The sequence below is a fragment of the Neophocaena asiaeorientalis genome, unplaced genomic scaffold (genome assembly GCF_003031525.2).
Source record: "Neophocaena asiaeorientalis asiaeorientalis breed wild unplaced genomic scaffold, Neophocaena_asiaeorientalis_V1.1 scaffold77, whole genome shotgun sequence".
Classification (NCBI taxonomy): Eukaryota; Metazoa; Chordata; class Mammalia; order Artiodactyla; family Phocoenidae; genus Neophocaena; species Neophocaena asiaeorientalis.
In genome coordinates, this window is record NW_020174645.1 from 8,072,675 (window position 1) to 8,089,322 (window position 16,648).

General features: G+C 42.9%; 1 protein-coding gene across 2 annotated transcripts in view; it reads right to left on the reverse strand.

Annotated features, from left to right (window-relative positions):
- Positions 1–2,781: 2,781 nt before the first annotated feature.
- BRAP (BRCA1 associated protein) overlaps positions 2,782–16,648 on the reverse strand; it is a 31,923-nt gene continuing 18,056 nt past the window's right edge. For both annotated transcript variants that reach the window (XM_024758569.1, XM_024758570.1), the window contains 3 exons: positions 13,299–13,388; positions 7,495–7,598; positions 2,782–5,208 (listed from right to left, as the gene is read on the reverse strand). In XM_024758569.1, the coding sequence (XP_024614337.1) occupies positions 4,845–5,208; positions 7,495–7,598; positions 13,299–13,388 (558 nt within the window). In that variant the 3' untranslated portion in view covers positions 2,782–4,844. The remainder of the gene's footprint in view (positions 5,209–7,494; positions 7,599–13,298; positions 13,389–16,648) is intronic.

The window sequence follows — 16,648 nt, forward strand, 5'->3', positions numbered from 1 at the left end:
CATAGTGAGCATAAACTCATCAGAATGTGTGAGTGGGCATAGCTACGATGAGGGCTAGGTCCTTCACAAAAGATAGTTCCTGGAAAATGCTGCTGGAGGACCCGCTGGCTGTGTGTAATAAGTCACAATTCACTCTCCACTGGAGTGTTTCCAAGCGAGCAACTCTCCTGATTCCTTCTGAAATTTTCCATTTCTTCTTCAGTTATAGGTCTTTCTCCGTGATTTGTTCTTCTGCCCAGAAATTAGTTTGCGTTCTCTCTTTTTCAGTTAGCGCCGCAGCCTTTTTGTGTGAAGCACGATGGTAATGATGTAAAGTGATACAAGCACGTATCTCAAGTGATGGAAACACCACCTTCTTTCAATGGCACTCGCCTTCTCCCAGCCCTCTAGCGAAAGTCTGAATTTTTGGCCCATCGGGCTATAACCAAGGGACTGAGAATTTAGAATCAAAAATCAATATAGCTGGAGAGATCTCAGTTGCTCCTTTTTTTTTTTGCGGTACCCGGGCCTCTCCCTGTTGTGGCCTCTCCTGTTGCGAAGCACAGGCTCTGGACGCGCAGGCTCAGCGGCCGTGGCTCACGGGCTTAGCCGCTCCGCGGCACGTGGGATCTTCCCGGACTGGGGCATGAACCCGTGTCCCCTGCATCGGCAGGCGGACTCTCAACCACTGCGCCACCAGGGAAGCCCGCTCTTTCTTTTTAAGTGAGGAAACAACTGAACAAGGAAGTTTGGTCTGGGACTTGCTGCTTCTTCCAGGCAGAAGATGGCAAAAGACATCTCCAGAGAGGCCAAGTCAGAACTGTTTTTCCTATTCAGCCATTTATGCTTAGTGTGCCATAGGCTCACTTTCATCTTTTGGAAAGAATCGCACCGTCAGTAGTGTTGTACTAGGGTAGATTCATTCTGGGTGTCGTACACCTTCATGGTCCAAGACCTTGCAGGTGATTGCACTCTTGGATGGACCCCTCCTCCCACTCCCTACTGGACAAACTTCTCTGCATTTACTTCGAGAGGCTGGATCTGAAAGGAGTTTTGGGTCAGGGGATTTAGAACAGGGTCTGAAAAGAAGCAAAGCTTCTTTAGTTCACGTCGTGTGCTTGGTAATTAGCCTTGGAGTAACAAACGTTATCCGCACCAGCGCAGCTCCGTGCCAAGTACCAAAACTACATTTTGCAGCTGATTCCAGTGAGAAGTTTCTGACCCGAAGCAGTTCAATATTAGGCCCCAAAGACCACAGTCATCCTGTATAAGACAACGGACTGTTCATCTCTTCCTGGGCTTCTTTAATGCAGTAAGAATTCAAAATCCAGATTAAAAAACCAACTGCAGAGCCCCTTTCGGGCTCTTGTAAGCTTTCAGAATCACAGTGAGAGAACACTCAATGTTCATGAAGAGCATACTAGCTAAAATGATGCTAAAATAGTTTTGGCCTCTGGAAGTACAGCTTTCAAAATTCATGTCGGATAGAAACTGCTATCGTAAATGACAGCATTCCGGGGAGGGCACGTGAGTTTCAGGGATGCAAGAAGAAGGGTTACCATCAAGTGGTAAATGGTTACCACTGCCTTTAAAAAATACAAAGAGGATGTAAAGGAGTTGATTATGACATTGATCAGGATAAAGAGGCCACACTCCCCGTCCCCCACAAAAAAAGTAAAAAATAAGTCTTATATAACTTCCCTGAAGTCTCCTAATGCACAAATGCAAAGAATGTTTTTTGCATGACGCAGGCTGACCGCAGTACTGCATTTGCGGGGAGGAAATCAACTTCACATCACAGAGGAGACACTCAGCTTTGGCTCTGGGGTAAAACTCAGGGTTCCTAAAGGGAAAGGCTTTTCTCCCTATTACGACTTCACTCTGTCATTTAAAAATTTTAACTTTAAAAGCCACATCTGTTGGTGTAGCCACTGCACAGAATTCTAGGACTCCCGTTTCAGGAATTTTCACGAGCAAGAATGAAGACTGGCCAGCAGCAGAGGCCTGCCAGAGAACACTTGGTGCCTTCCTAAACTTGCTTCAGGTGTTGGCCAGGTCTCTGGGTAGTTGAGATGTCCCCCAGCATCACTGAAGAGCAGGAGCTGGGTCTTAAGAAATTCCTGAAAATTTTCCCTTCTCTTGCCAACAAGTAACACAGCAGAATGACCACGGCATAAATCAGCTTTATCTTGGAGAAAACAAAATAGCTTTCCTCAAATGTTTTAAAAGTGACTTTCCATTTTTAGATAAGCCCATGGACTTTATCACAACAAACTAAAATCTGCCACCAGCCCAAGCAACGTGGCATCGTGCAGAGCAGCCAAATCTTATGGATAGTATATTTGTAGCTTGTGTATCCCGACTGCACTAGGAGAGGGGTTTCCAAGTGATGACAGAAGGTTGTTCATTTGTGATTTGCCAAGTTCTCCATATTCTACTGGCTGACTGTTTGAATCACTTTCTCAGCCCTTCTGATGAGGACAACTTCACTGCGTAAGCAGGAGCGGGGAGTTGCTTCAGTGCTTTTTCTTACATGGTGGATCCTTAACAAGTCACATTTATGACAGTTTCCAAAAATAAAACAACCTCAGCTCGGTGTAGGGCCTGGAAAGAAGTCTCAGGTGTAGAAATTGACTGCTTTTAGTTTGCAAAAGAATTGTGTGCCTGGGTCTTCTCCTAACCCAAGCTTCCAAATTCAGAGGATTTTCCCTATTCTGTACCTGGTTGAGCTACTTTTTCTTATTCAGGTACAAGCTCCAAGCAAATGTCAACCAGATAGACACAGATTTCACACGGGGCAGAATCATTTCAAAGTTTGGTTATTTTAATGCAATTTCATTGTTCAAGGTAGTATGGATACATTAAGTGGTTCATTTCCATCCTGTAGGAAACACTAACAGCTTCTACCTTATGTAATTTTGTCAAATTCAAACATGACTCGTTGACCAGTTTAATAAAACATTTTCTTTACATAGCTTGACAAGTTTTTCTGGAACATTTTTTTAAACCTTCAAGTAGTTTGGAAACATTTGCCTATTTGCTCATTCCTCCGGGCACAGCCTTTCAGAGCATTTATCCCATCTATACTGAAAATCTCTGTTCTCCCAGCTGGTGGTAGGCTGCTTGGTGGAGGTGATCGCAGAGAAATGGGCAAGCAAGCTTTGTCAACTACTTCTAATTCTCTTAATTAGTATGCTGCGATCCACCCCAGCTTCTGCAAGGTCAGACATGCAAGACGAGTACTTGGCCAAAAAAAGCAGGATTCTAACTAGTGTAAAAATAGATCTTAAATAAAATAGAATCTCTATAGGAAAGAGAAGTTAGCTTCCCATTCCCACTCTTGCTTTAGGATATCTGTATATATAAGTGCAAGGGGGACTTATGGAGTTGGTTTGCCCTAAGAAAAATTTGAGAATGTCTGAGTACATTCATGTTGCAAAGTTACAGGGAAGGTTCTTTGGGAAATGCTGCGGCACATCCCACAGAAGTGGATGGTGATTAGCGAGACAGTTGGTGTGCGAACAAATAACGTGCAAAATGTTTAGGTCAAAGAGGATGCGGCCTAATCGTAGGCTAAGAACCAATTCTGAAGTGTGATAATTTGAAAACCTTGGCTAATTATAAACACAGGAAAGAAAACCCATAGTGTTAATTTGTTAACACTATGTCTTGTTAACCTACCCAGCTACCTCTTTTGGAAGCGAAATTCCAACACGGGTCTTACTTTAATTTTGCTTAATTTCCACACATTACGATTTTTTTTTTGGACATTTCTGTTTCTAGAAAAAGTACACGGCCCCTCTGTTGGCCCACACAAGCATTACATGACTGTTTTAAAGGGGCCTCTGTTAAAATTCTAATTTTTGGATTTAGCCGCAGCCTTTTGGATATGCCTTGAAGGCATAATTGAAAATCTGCCCAAGCTCCCTTTAGCTGCAACTTGAACACGCAGCCCAATCTTTTGTAAACACTCAGAAAATACTGATCCCAGCAAAATACAGTCAGCCAGTCAGAGGCCTCACTCTGCCTTTTCACATGGATGATAAATCTGCCTGCTTATTCTTGCTGGATGCTAGGAAATCCATTCTGAGATTTGAGTCTCAGAGCAAACATTTAGCCTCCTTCTCTGAGGTACATAATGAGCTGTGGAGGCATCAAAAATAAACAAAGTGGGGACATCACCATTTTTCCTACACTGGGTCCACTCAGTCTGCTCGGGGCTGTTTGTTTTTCCTGGCTAGGCCTGGAGCAAGAGGAGATGGCTGCTGGTGACAAGCCAGTGCCAGGTTTACAGACCCAGCCTCTTTTCATGTAACATTTGACCAATTATTCAATTCCCTGGAGGCAGGGAGGGACGCCAATGCTAATGCTAGGGAATTTTCATAAATCCTCAGTGGCCACTGAGAACCTCTCTCTCAAGCTGCTGTGATGACCTCAGGCAGGTTTGGTGCTTTAAGGATAGTTACCTTTGAAGGGACACAAAAAAATTCTACCTCTTAAAGTGATTCCAGAACTGAACGTCTAATACACCAACTCAATAAATACAACAGAAAAATGCACAGCAGAGTTGGGGCATCTATCAAGTAGGAAGGCAAAATGGTCATTAGAACGTCTGAGGTCAGTGAACTATTACGGTTGAAAAAAGCAGCCACCTTTGAAAACACTGCCCGTTTCCCTCAGCTCTACTAGCTGTCAGCCCTCTAACGTTCGTTACACCACACGGTAGCAAATGAAAGATCCGAACAACTGCGTCTTGATCTTCACTTATACTTATTCAGGGTCCACCCTCACATTCAGCTGAAGGCCCCAGCACACCCTTGCTGTGCCAGGGAGAACAGTCTCAAGGACATGTGTTTTTCTGAAGGTCACTTGCCCCTCTTGCTGCGGCCCTTCCTGGAGGACAGCTTCCCGCTGCCCGCCGAAGACGGGGGGCTTGAGGCCGAGGCCATGGCAATGTTGATCTGTCCCTCCTGGATTTCCTGCCGGGTCTCAGCGGGCAGGTGGTTGATCTTCTGCTGCGTCTCCAGGTAGAACATGACGTCCCGCAGCTGCTCCTGGATCTCAGTGATCTGTAGGTCCTTCTGGTCGCAGGTCTCCTTTAACACCCTCTCCTCTTCCTTCAGCTTGTTCTGCAGGAGGACTTGGTTGGCTCGCAAACACTTGTTCATTTCCTGCTCCTCTTTGAGCTCTGTGGTGAGTTTGGCCACTTTCGTGTTTAGCTGAGTGCACCTTTTACAAAACAAAGGAAGACAAAGCACGTTTTTCATTTGCTGACACAGTCCCCTTTCTGCTCTGGGATTGAACAGAGGAGCCATGACCTCAGAAGCCATTTAGGGCAGACCCCGCCCTCCCATGGCCAGGGGGACTGGTTTGCTGCCATTGCAACAGCTACCTAAAACAAGAATTTTGCTCTAGTTAACTCAAGTGTAGCCTCAGGACATTTTTTGTTTTTTTAAAGGATCAGAGAATTTTCAATAGCAGAAACTATTCTGTGATTCATGGTAAAATCTCTACTGCTTCTCTGTTTTGTTTACATGGGTGGCTTAAGAGATGATAGCTGTGATAAAGAAGTTATGAAGAAAAGTGACATTCTTAAAGAGTCAAGTACTCTGATCTCAACTGCATTTGCTGGAGAAGAGTTTGCAAGAATAGGGAGTGCCTTACTGATGCTCAATCTTACTCACAAGTAAAGAATGACAAAACACCACTTGAGATACCATTTTTATGTATCAGAATGCCAAAGAACTCAGATGTGGGAAAAGGGGGTACTCCCACACGCTGGTACTACAGTGTGAACTGGCACAAACTCCTTGGAAGTCAACTTGACACCATCTATGAAAATCAAAATTCCACCTGCCCTTTCACATAGCTATTCTACTTCCAGGAATTTATCCTATAAAGTAAATATACTCAGGACTGCACTAAATGACAAATGCAGAAAGATGCTTATTGCAACATTGTTCATAGTAGTGTGAGACTTGAAACAACTTACATGTCCTTCAAGGGGAACTGGTTAAAATTATTATGGGACCCTCATATGATGTTACAAAGATCAGAATAGATCTAGATACGCCAGTACAAAAAAACCCAAAAAACAAAAAAACTCCAAAACAGAATATTTTACCAAATAGAATACCTAATATTATTCAAGTTTTGTAGAAAAAAGATATATATGAGAGGTTTACACAGATACTGCAAAAGACCGAGAACAACAAAGATTCACTGGTACCATTAATAATGGTTACCTCTAGATAGCCGGATTTGGGGGTGAAAGAAAACTTCCAGTTTTAATTTTTAAATTCTTTGGAACAGTTCAATTTGTTAGGGTGCTGAAAGTATAGGAGAATTTTTGATTTGTATTTCTATTAATGTAGTGTTGTTTTCACAGCAGTTAAAAAACACCTTTGCAGGGGGCTTCCCTGGTGGTGCAGTGGTTGAGAGTTCGCCTGCCGATGCAGGGGACGCGGGTTCGTGCCCTGGTCCAGGAAGATCCCACATGCCGCGGAGCGGCTGGGCCTGTGGGCCATGGCCGCTGAGCCTGCGCGTCCGGAGCCTGTGCTCCGCAACGGGAGAGGCCACAACAGTGAGAGGCCCGCACAACGCAAAAAAAACACCCAAAAACAAACAAACAAACAAAAACAAACAAACAAACACCTTTGCTGAAGAGTTTCTTTTGGGGTGATAAAAAATTCTGGAACCATACAGTGGTCACAGCTGCACAACACTGTGAGCTGCATACTTAGAACGGCAGAATCTACGTTACATGGATTTTACCCCCCAATCCCCCCACACAAATGACTAAAGATACCCACCTATTTGCAATGAGGGAGAACAGGTGAAAGGTATACGGGAATCCTTTGCACTATCTTTGCAACCTTTTTGTAAAACTAAATTTATCTCAAGATTAAAAAAAAAAAACTTAAGGGATAATTATCCCCCTTAAATTTATTTTTTATCCATTTGTCTGGAGTAAAAAAATCCAATTATTTTTGTGAGTATAACTTAAACTAGAAAGGCAGTTTCAATCAGTAGCAATTATCTTCCCAAATAACACTAGTAGAGTCTGTTCTTGCCATGTTGTTGATGAATTTTTTGCTCCATGTTCAACATCTTTGGCCTGTAATTCCCGACCAAGGCCAGAACACATGCCATCTTCAGCTTAAACGTAAATCTCTTTCCTAACTGCCATTTCTCAGCCACCATGGCTCAGAGATGCTCTGGGCACAAGGAAGTTGCTTTCTACAGGCCAAAATTGAAGATACTTGCATGTAGCATGAGCACAGACATCAGGAGAGCGTCCTGCATTCCACATGGCATCCATCTGGCGTGAAACACTGAATTTTTTAGTAAACAGGAAGTCACAGTAGGTTTGCTCCATATATGGGGAGAGCCCTGAAAACCTGGTGATACACACTTGACAATGAGAGTGTGTCCATGGGTATAAAGGAGATTATCTGTTTATGGAACCTGTTAGAATAAAAAAGCTAATTAAAACAACAGGCCAGTTATACCTACTTTCTTTCCACAGACTGCTTTTCTTTCAGGAGATCATTTAGTCTGTGCTCCAAATTATCACATTTCTCAATTGTTTCTTTAAATTTGGTCTTCATGTTGTTAATCTGAAAGAGTAAACAGAGATCAGTTTCACTTCACAAAGACAAAGCTGTGTGGCCTTTGGGGCTAACATCACAATTTTTTTTCCCAATTACCTGTCTTTAACTTTGACAAACCAAATTTGGAAAAGGTGAGACCATTATCTGAAAGAATTTCTGCAATAGGAATAAAAATTTTCAGAAATCCTTTTTTTTCTTACCATTTCTCTAAACCAGGATCAAGAGGGTCAAGAGCTACTGAATGTTGAGTGAAACTGCCAGAAGGTAAAGAAAGAGCTTCAGGCTGTAGAGCATGAGATGATTTATCAGAGGCCAGACCAGAACCTCCCAATCTTTGTTTTTAAATTGAAGTGTAGCTGATGATATTGTGTAATATTGTGTTAGTTTCAGGTTTACAGCAAAGTGATTCATATATATATATTTCAGATTATTTCCATTATAGGTTATTACAAGACATTGAGTATTGTTCCCTGTGTTATACAGTAAATATTGTTCCCTGTGTTATACAGTAAATCCTTGTTGCTTTCTATTTCATATATAGTAGTATCTGTTAATCTCATACTGCCCTTCCTTTCCCCTTTGGTAAACATAAATTTGTTTTCTATGTCTGTGAGTCTGTTTCTGTTTTGTAAATAGATTCATTTGTATTATTTTTTAGATTTGGATATAAGTGATATCATGTAATATTTGTCTTTCTGTCTGACTTACTTCATTTAGTTTGATAATCTCTAGGTCCATCCATGTTGCTGCAAATGGCATTATTTCATTCTTTTTTATGGCTGAGTAATATTCCATTGCATATATGTACCACATCTTCTTTACCCATTTATCTGTGGATGGACATTTAGGTTTCTTCCATGCCTTAGCTATTGTAAACAGTGCTGCTATGGACACTGGGGTGCATTTTTCTTTTCAAATTAGTTTTCATCTTTTCTGAATATATGCCCAGGAGTGGGATTGCAGGATCATATGGCAGTTCTGTTTTTAGTTTTTTAAGGAACCTCCATACTGTCTTCCATAGTGACTGCACCAATTTACATTCCCATCAACAGTGTAGGAGGGCAGAATCTCCAATTCTTAACTGACCAGTTTTTTAACTCTTGAGATCATATTCTAAAAGTTACACTTGACCCTTGAACAATGTGTGGTCTCGACCCTCCTTGAAGTCGAGAATCTGAGTATAACTTTATTGTCGGCCCTCCGCATCCATGGTTCTGCATCTGTGGATTCAACCATTGGCGGAACCTGCAGTACTGTAGCAGGTATCCACTGAAAACAATCCACATATAAGTGGACCTGTGCAGTTCAAATCCATGCTTTTAAGTGACAATTGTATTATCCAAATAATCTGAAGTTACTTTTAACAGGTGATTCTGTTTGGTGCTTTTTTCCATCCAATTTCACTATTAATTTTCTCATGTACTGTGAAGCCATATGGAACATAAGCAGTTCTTATTTTGAGTTTATATAAAGGCAATTTACAGAGAGAATTCAAATTACATTGTCTTAAAAACTTAAGAGAAATTAAAAATTCTGGTGTATTATGTGTCAGATGGCAGCAATCCTGGCAAGGAGTCTGTGGAAGTCTAGTTATGTAGACACTGGATTCACACAGGTGTTAAGATCTACAGACTTGGGAAACACCTCAACTCCACTTGTCTAAGGACACCGGAAGACAGGTGGATCGTGAGGTAATAATAATAATAGGAACAGAAGTGACTGAGAATTTAAATCCTATGGCCCAGGTCCTGGCTAGGTGTTTTATAGGTAGTATCTCATTTATTGTTTATAACAAGCCTATGACTTAGGTATGTAAACTTTTTACAGAAACTGAGGCTTAGAGAAAGGTGAGGCAATACACTCCAAGGTCACCCAGCTCGAGTGACATGGGTCCAAGATTGGACCCCCAAGTCTGGGTCCAAAGCCAAGTTCTAAAACTCTCTCTGCACTATATGGGAGGCCAAAGCTCTATAGCAAAGGAAAACTGACCTCTTGGCAAGATTTAAACTCTTAGCAGAGATCTGTGATGCATGCAACATCCATCACGCCAGAAAAAGGGCCACTACTTTTAACGCTTTCTTTTTCTTTTTTTTGAGGTATGTGGGCCTCTCACTGTTGTGGCCTCTCCCATTGCGGAGCACAGGCTCTGGACGCGCAGGCTCAGCGGCCATGGCTCACAGGCCCAGCTGCTCCGTGGCATGTGGGATCTTCCCAGACCGGGGCACGAACCCGCGTCCCCTGCATTGGCAGGCGGACTCTCAACCACTGCGCCACCAGGGAAGCCCTTAACGCTTTCTTTTTAAACATTTGCTACGGCTCGCCTAGCAGGTCTCTAACAGCACTGCTCCCTCTTTTTTTAAATAAGAAATTAACTGTTTTGTAGAAATTAACTTTAGAGCCAAAGTCATTAAGTTGGAAGAACATGCAATTAAAGAGAGATTTCTAAAAGTTCCTCTATGTCATAAAAATAAAAATAGCTTTCAAATTGCTATCATTCTATTTGGTATTAATTTTCTCCTCAATATTGTCTTAAAATAAGACCACTAGATCCTTCTGACATTTTTTCTTAAACTGACTCCTGTCAGTTTAGGGAAATTGGAAAGGACAGAAATGACCATCAAAAGGAACCAAACTGTCTGTTTTGGTCACTAAAGACAATAAGCTAAACACATTTAAATCAAGATGAAAAATATCTAGTAACCTCAAAAAGGTTTCTGATATTGCTAGAGACAAATGTTACAATGGCTTAAATTTGTGTTTGTTTTTTTAAAATTTATTTTTGGCTGCACTGGGTCTTCATTGCTGCGTGCGGGCTTTCTCTAGTTGTGGCGAGCGGGGGCTACTCTTCGTTGCGGTGCGCGGGCTTCTCATTGCGGTGGCTTCTCTCATTGTGAAGCATGGGCTCTAGGCACGTAGGCTTCAGTAGTTGTGGCACACAGGCTCAGTAGTTGTGGCTCGCAAGCTCTAGAGCGCAGGCTCAGCAGTTGTGGTGCACAAGCTTAGTTGCTCCGCAGTATGTGGGATCTTCTCGGACCAGGGCTTGAACCCGTGTTCCCTGCATTGGCAGGCGGGTTCTTAACTACTGCGCCACCAGGGAAGTCCTAAATTAGTGGTTTTAAAAGCAATTCTGACCATTAGCCCTCAGTAAGAAACACTTAGTACACACACACATACACACACACACACACACACACACACACACACACCCTGATACAAAAGTTTCACAAAACAATATTAAATGTGATACACTCTGACATCTACCCTATGCTAATAAAAATGCCAGTAGCCACCAAACTCAGTTCACAATCCACACCTGCAGAAAGAGCAATTTCTATATGGAGCTAGAGGTTTAAAAAGAAAAGAGGTATCTTTAGGGGAATGCACCTGTACTGATGGCCTACTCTATGCTCTTATACATGGCCCCACTAAAACTATGAACCTTCAAGTGGGTATGAGCTTCATTTTCCAGAACAGACTCTGCTCACATACTACAGCAATTGTACTACCTAAGGCATCGTGGGACTGGAACAGTATTATAATTGAAGTCCGCAGTGAATTTCAATCTGCAGTTCCTCTCCTCCCCAACATTACCTTTATATGACCAAGAATCTCTGCCAGTGAAATGCACGGTTACTGTTTCTCCCTGCATGTGCTCTACTGCTGAAGGTGCCAACGGACAGAGGACTGGTCAAAAGGAGGACAGCAGCGGGAACAAAAGGCTTGCATCACCAATTAACTTACGGATAAGTGACATTTTTTACTAGAAGACAAAATACCCTTTTCGAGCTTTTTATTTAGGGCTGCCCTTGCCTCTACCTTATCCCTACCTAAAAGTAGACACAAGTTTCACATTTTTAGCTTCCCTGCCCCTTGACTTGCTTTCCATGGGCATGTGTTAGGGAATGCAGTTAATCCTAAAGAGTTGTAAAGGGCAGAGAGAATCCTGAGCTTAGCTCTCAAGGGTCTGCACAAAGCACTTGAGGTGCTCACGCTGGTACAGCCCGTAGAAAAACCCATCAGTGAGGCTGCATGGCGTTGCCAGTGCTCCTCCCTGGGAGCCCCAAACCTGACACCAAGTGGCAGCGACCTCTGCTCTGCCTTGTGAGTGCCATCAGACGCACCTCCTTCCCATGTGGACTCCAATCAAGCCCTATTCAGAACAGTATGTCAAGTGACCTGAAGCCCCTCTGGAAAGGCACTTCCATTGCTTAGAAGGTTCCTGTAAGAATTTCATCATGAACTTTTCACCAAAGATCATTTTAAAGCTGGTGTTAAGCCTTAATGAAAAAACCTGATTTCTCCTCATTTGTAGGCATACTCAGAAACTTGGGCCCATGGGCCTGGCATAAAGTGAAAGCTTGGCCCTGCCTGCTAAGCTCCACGATAACACCAGCTACCACTGAGGTGACCCCAAACCCGGCTCTGCAGTCCCCCCATCTGAGGGCCCAGTTGCTGGTGAGGATTCGCAAAGTTATTAAAATAATCACTTTAAAAATAATCATTTAAGTCAATCATTTAAAAACATTTAAAAGCCTTTACTCAACACTAAGAGAATCACTGAATTATGAACACTGTCTCTAGGTCCTGATAATGGTTCCCAGAGCCCTAGTTATACACGAACACTTAGGTGCTCACTGGTTTTCAAAGTCCCTGGTCTGGAACCCTCAGGGTTCCTTGTACATGCTGGAGCCAAAGGCCAAACCAAGCAGGTGGAGCTCTGGGCCACTCTGGGCCGGGTTTCCACCAAAATCACATCACTTTTCTCTTCTATCCATCCGAGTAGTGAATGGCCTTTTCTTTAAAGCATTATTTTGTTAAATTTTCAAGACTACTGCCCTAGACTAATAAGGTGCCATGGTGACCACTTCAGCATCTCTGCCTAATTTTATTCCCTTCAGTTTCAAAGCACCATCTTGTTGCCTCAGGAGCCCATATTCAGCTCCCCAAAGCAGCTGTTCCCAAGATGACAAACCAACTGGCTGACTGAAAGTACAAACCCTCATGCACATACTTCTATTTTTTAAATGGAATTGCACAAGGCACTAGAAAACCTGATTGAAGTTAACAAACAACATCCCAACCCCAAAATACCAAGCCTTTAAGTCCAAGGTTTCTTTTGTTTCAGGTATGTAGCAAGTATTTTATTTCTTCCTTAACTTAGTATAGGGCTCAGCACAAAATAAAATTGTGTATAGGGCTCAGCACACAATAAAATCTTCTTGATTTACTAATCCTAGGTGAGACTATATCTCTGCTTCCCTTCTTTTAAATTATGCTTAGTTGATTACATTTGCAATAGCGTATTTCTGTCTCTTCCTTTTCCTCTTTTCGACTAACTTCATTCTCATTGTGGTCTACAATTTCTTGTTCCCTGATACGACCTTCTGGGGCTAAGTCTCTAGCATAATGACAAGTCAGGTGTTTACTACTTCTCCCTGGAAACTTGATGTAGAGTTAGGTTACTGGGGTGAGCCAACTGATTCCAAATCTTTTCTTTTTCCTACCCCTTACGAGCCCCCAGCTTTGTTGAGATTTAACTGACATGTAACAAAGGTTTCTTTTTAGAGGCAAACCAGTTCTCTACCTATAGATGAAACTGAGAAGGAAGACTCTGAGACCCCTTTTTCCCTGTACTCTTCCTTCTCCCCCCAACATCAGGCTATCGTGGCATGTGGCATTTCAGCAGTCACCAGACCAGAAACTTACTTCCTCTGCTGTGTCCTTCTCTATCCGAACTATCTTGTTTTCCCAGTAGATTCGCTGAGACTCCAGCTGGCTTGTTAGTAAATATGAATACTACAAAAACAGAGAATGAACACCAAAACATAAGTCACAGTTGTCAGTCTCTGAAATTCAATTAAAACCTGACTTTTAATGACCTGCAGAAGACTAAGAGGAACATACAGAATGTATATTACACCTTGGTTCCACTCTACTCAATAAACTAGGGGAACACAGAGATGACAATTACACTTTGGTCCTCTGGGGGCTTACAATCTATAGGGACAAACAGAGAAATGTACAATTTAAAAAACCCTTAGATTTCTGTTTAAGCTGACTTCAAGAAGAACTACATGGTTTTTTTTTTCCCTTCATTTCTTTCTTTTTTTTTTTTACATCTTTATTGGGGTATAATTGCTTTACAATGGTGTGTTAGTTTCTGCTTTGTAACAAAGTGAATCAGTTATACATATACATATGTTCCCATATTTTGTTTTTTTGTTTTTTGTTTTTTGTTTTTTTGGCGCTACAGGGGCGTCTCACTGTTGTGCCCTCTCCTGTTGTGGAGCACAGGCTCCGGACGCACAGGCTCAGCAGCCATGGCTCACGGGCCCAGCTGCTCTGTGGCATGTGGATTAGGCAGCCTCTCTGCTAATGGGTGGGGTTGTGTTACTGTTTGGTAGTTGTTTGGCATAAGGTGTCCAGCACTGTAGCTTGGTGGTCGTTGAGTGAAGCTGGGTGCTGGCGTTGAGATGGAGATCTCTGGGAGATTTTCGCCGTTTGATATTATGTGGAGCTGGGAGGTCTCTTGTTGACCAGTGTCCTGAAGTTGGCTCTCCCACCTCAGAGGCACAGCACTGACTCCTGGCTGCAGCACCAAGAGCTTTTCATCCACACGGCTGGCACAAGGTGCCCATCCCCGGTTTCACATCAACATGATCTCAGGCACAAACCTCCTTGTTTTTCCATTTTGTCTTTAAGTTACTTGTTGAAACAACGGCCCGCCGTCCGCACGACTGTTGTGGCTTCGGCCGCCGGGGCCCCTCCAGAGCCGGCAGCCTCAGTGAGGCCACCCTCCCCTCGGGCTCCGGGGCAGTTCCGTGATGGCGGAGGGAATAGACCCCAAGCCGCTGGGAGTTCTCTACATGGTTTTAAATCAAAGTGTAACTCAAATCAGCTCATCCATCTGCCCCCTACAGGAAGCTGTTCCTGTCACTCCCAGCCCTGGGTTAATTGCCTCTCTCGGCTCCCACGACACTGTGCCTATCATTACCAGCACTTATGACATTAGCACTTAATCACCGGTTTGCCTGCCTCTCTCCTTGACTGGACTGAACTCTTTGAAAGCAAGGATTATATCTTCATTTCTGTACCCCCAGTGCCTGGCACATTCTGGATGTCAAGAAATGTTTGCTGCCTCAATGCATGAATGAATGAACAGTGCTGTGTAACTACAGAGAAAGGACAGGATCCGGCAGGACTTCTGAGAGAAGGTGAGATGTGAGAGGACTCTTGACAGACAGGAGGAGGAGACAGATTCCAGAGAACTAACAAGATGTGAGCTGTGGATGTTTAGAATTGCTTCAGAGATGAAGTGAGACCAATGAGGCTGGGGTGTAGGGTATGGAGAGATGGGGCCTATGGAAGGCTCTGGGGTATGATATTGAGAAATAAGAGCCAAGGAGTGGCAAGATCACATCTGCATTCTGGAAAGACCATTCCAGGAGACTGGAAGAGATCTAATCATGTTTGCAGGCCAGAGAAGAGAATGAAAGAGCAACAGAAAGAAAGGACAATTGGAAGACTGTATGTGTGTGTGTCACTAGAATGTATGTTCCATGAAGGCAGGGAGTCTATTTAATGCTGAGCTCCCAGCAGCACATGGAAGAGTGGCTAACAGATGGCAACCCTCAATAAGTATTCACTGAATGAACATACTTAATTTGGAAGAGTTACTACAAACTTAACATTAAAAATTTGAATTTTTGGGGGGGACTTCCCTGGTGGTCCAGTGGTTAAGAGTCCGCCTCCCAATGCAGGGGATGCGGGTTCGATCCCTGGTCAGGGAACTAAGATCCCACATGCCGCGGGGCAACTAAGCCCACAAGTGCTGCAACTACTGAGCCTGCGCACTCTGGAGCCCAAGCACCACAACTGGAGAGAAGCCCTCCCACCGTGATGAAAGATCCTGCATGCCACAACTGAGACCTGATGCAGCCAAAAATATAAATAAATAAATATTTTTTAAAAAAGATTTGAATTTTTTTCACATCAATACAATTTATTAATGGTAACATTAGCTCTATTTTAGGCCATCCCACTGACCTTAAGAGTCTAGAGATAAGCAAGTTTTCAAATGTCCACCTCCTCCCAAGGTTAATGTATTTGTTTTTAAAGTAATCATTTTGAAATTTATAAAATAGGAGTCATGTTAAACTTTTCCTTCCTTAATATAAAATTTACACATCAATTTTATAGTAGATGGGGTTTACTGCTATGAGAAAAATACGACTGTGGTAATTTTATTGCTTCCTCAATTATATGAAAACCCTAAAAATGGCTTTATCTATATAAGGGTCCAATTATAAAAGCCAGCCCAATATATGGGAAAAAGCTTCTCAGCATGGAAAGATGCTATTGGGGTTAACTTATCCTGACCAAGTTTGCTCAATTTCCAACTGCTACTGTGATGCCAACAGGAAGGATTTTTTTTTTTATAACTTTTTTTTTCAAGGATATATTTTATTTTATTTTTTATTTTTTGGCCACACCATGCAGCATGTGGGATCTCAATGCCCCGACGAGGGATCGAACCCGTGCCCCCTGCAGTGGAAGCGTGGAGTCCTAACCACTGGACCACCAGGGAATCCCCCCCAACAGGAAGATTCTTAAACATTTTTTTTTTTTTTTTGCTGTACGTGGGCCTCTCACTGTTGTGGCCTCTCCCGTTGCGGAGCACAGGCTCCAGATGCGTAGGCTCAGCGGCCATGGCTCACGGGCCCAGCCGCTCCGCGGCATGTGGGATCTTCCCGAACCGGGGCACGAACCCGTGTCCTCTGCATCGGCAGGCGGACTCTCAACCACTGCACCACCAGGAAAACCCAGGAAGATTCTTAATTTCCACCTTTATCACAGCTATAGAGGACAACACTAATACTGAACTTGAGACAACCAGGAACATGACACTAAAGGTAATAAGGCTCAGTGAAACTTATCAGATTTTCAAAGAAGAAAATCAGATGGAATAAAAATATTTTTATAATCCTTCAGAGCAATACAGATCTTTAAAACAAAAGCTAACATGCAGGGCATATGGCAAAATTAAAAGCCCAAAC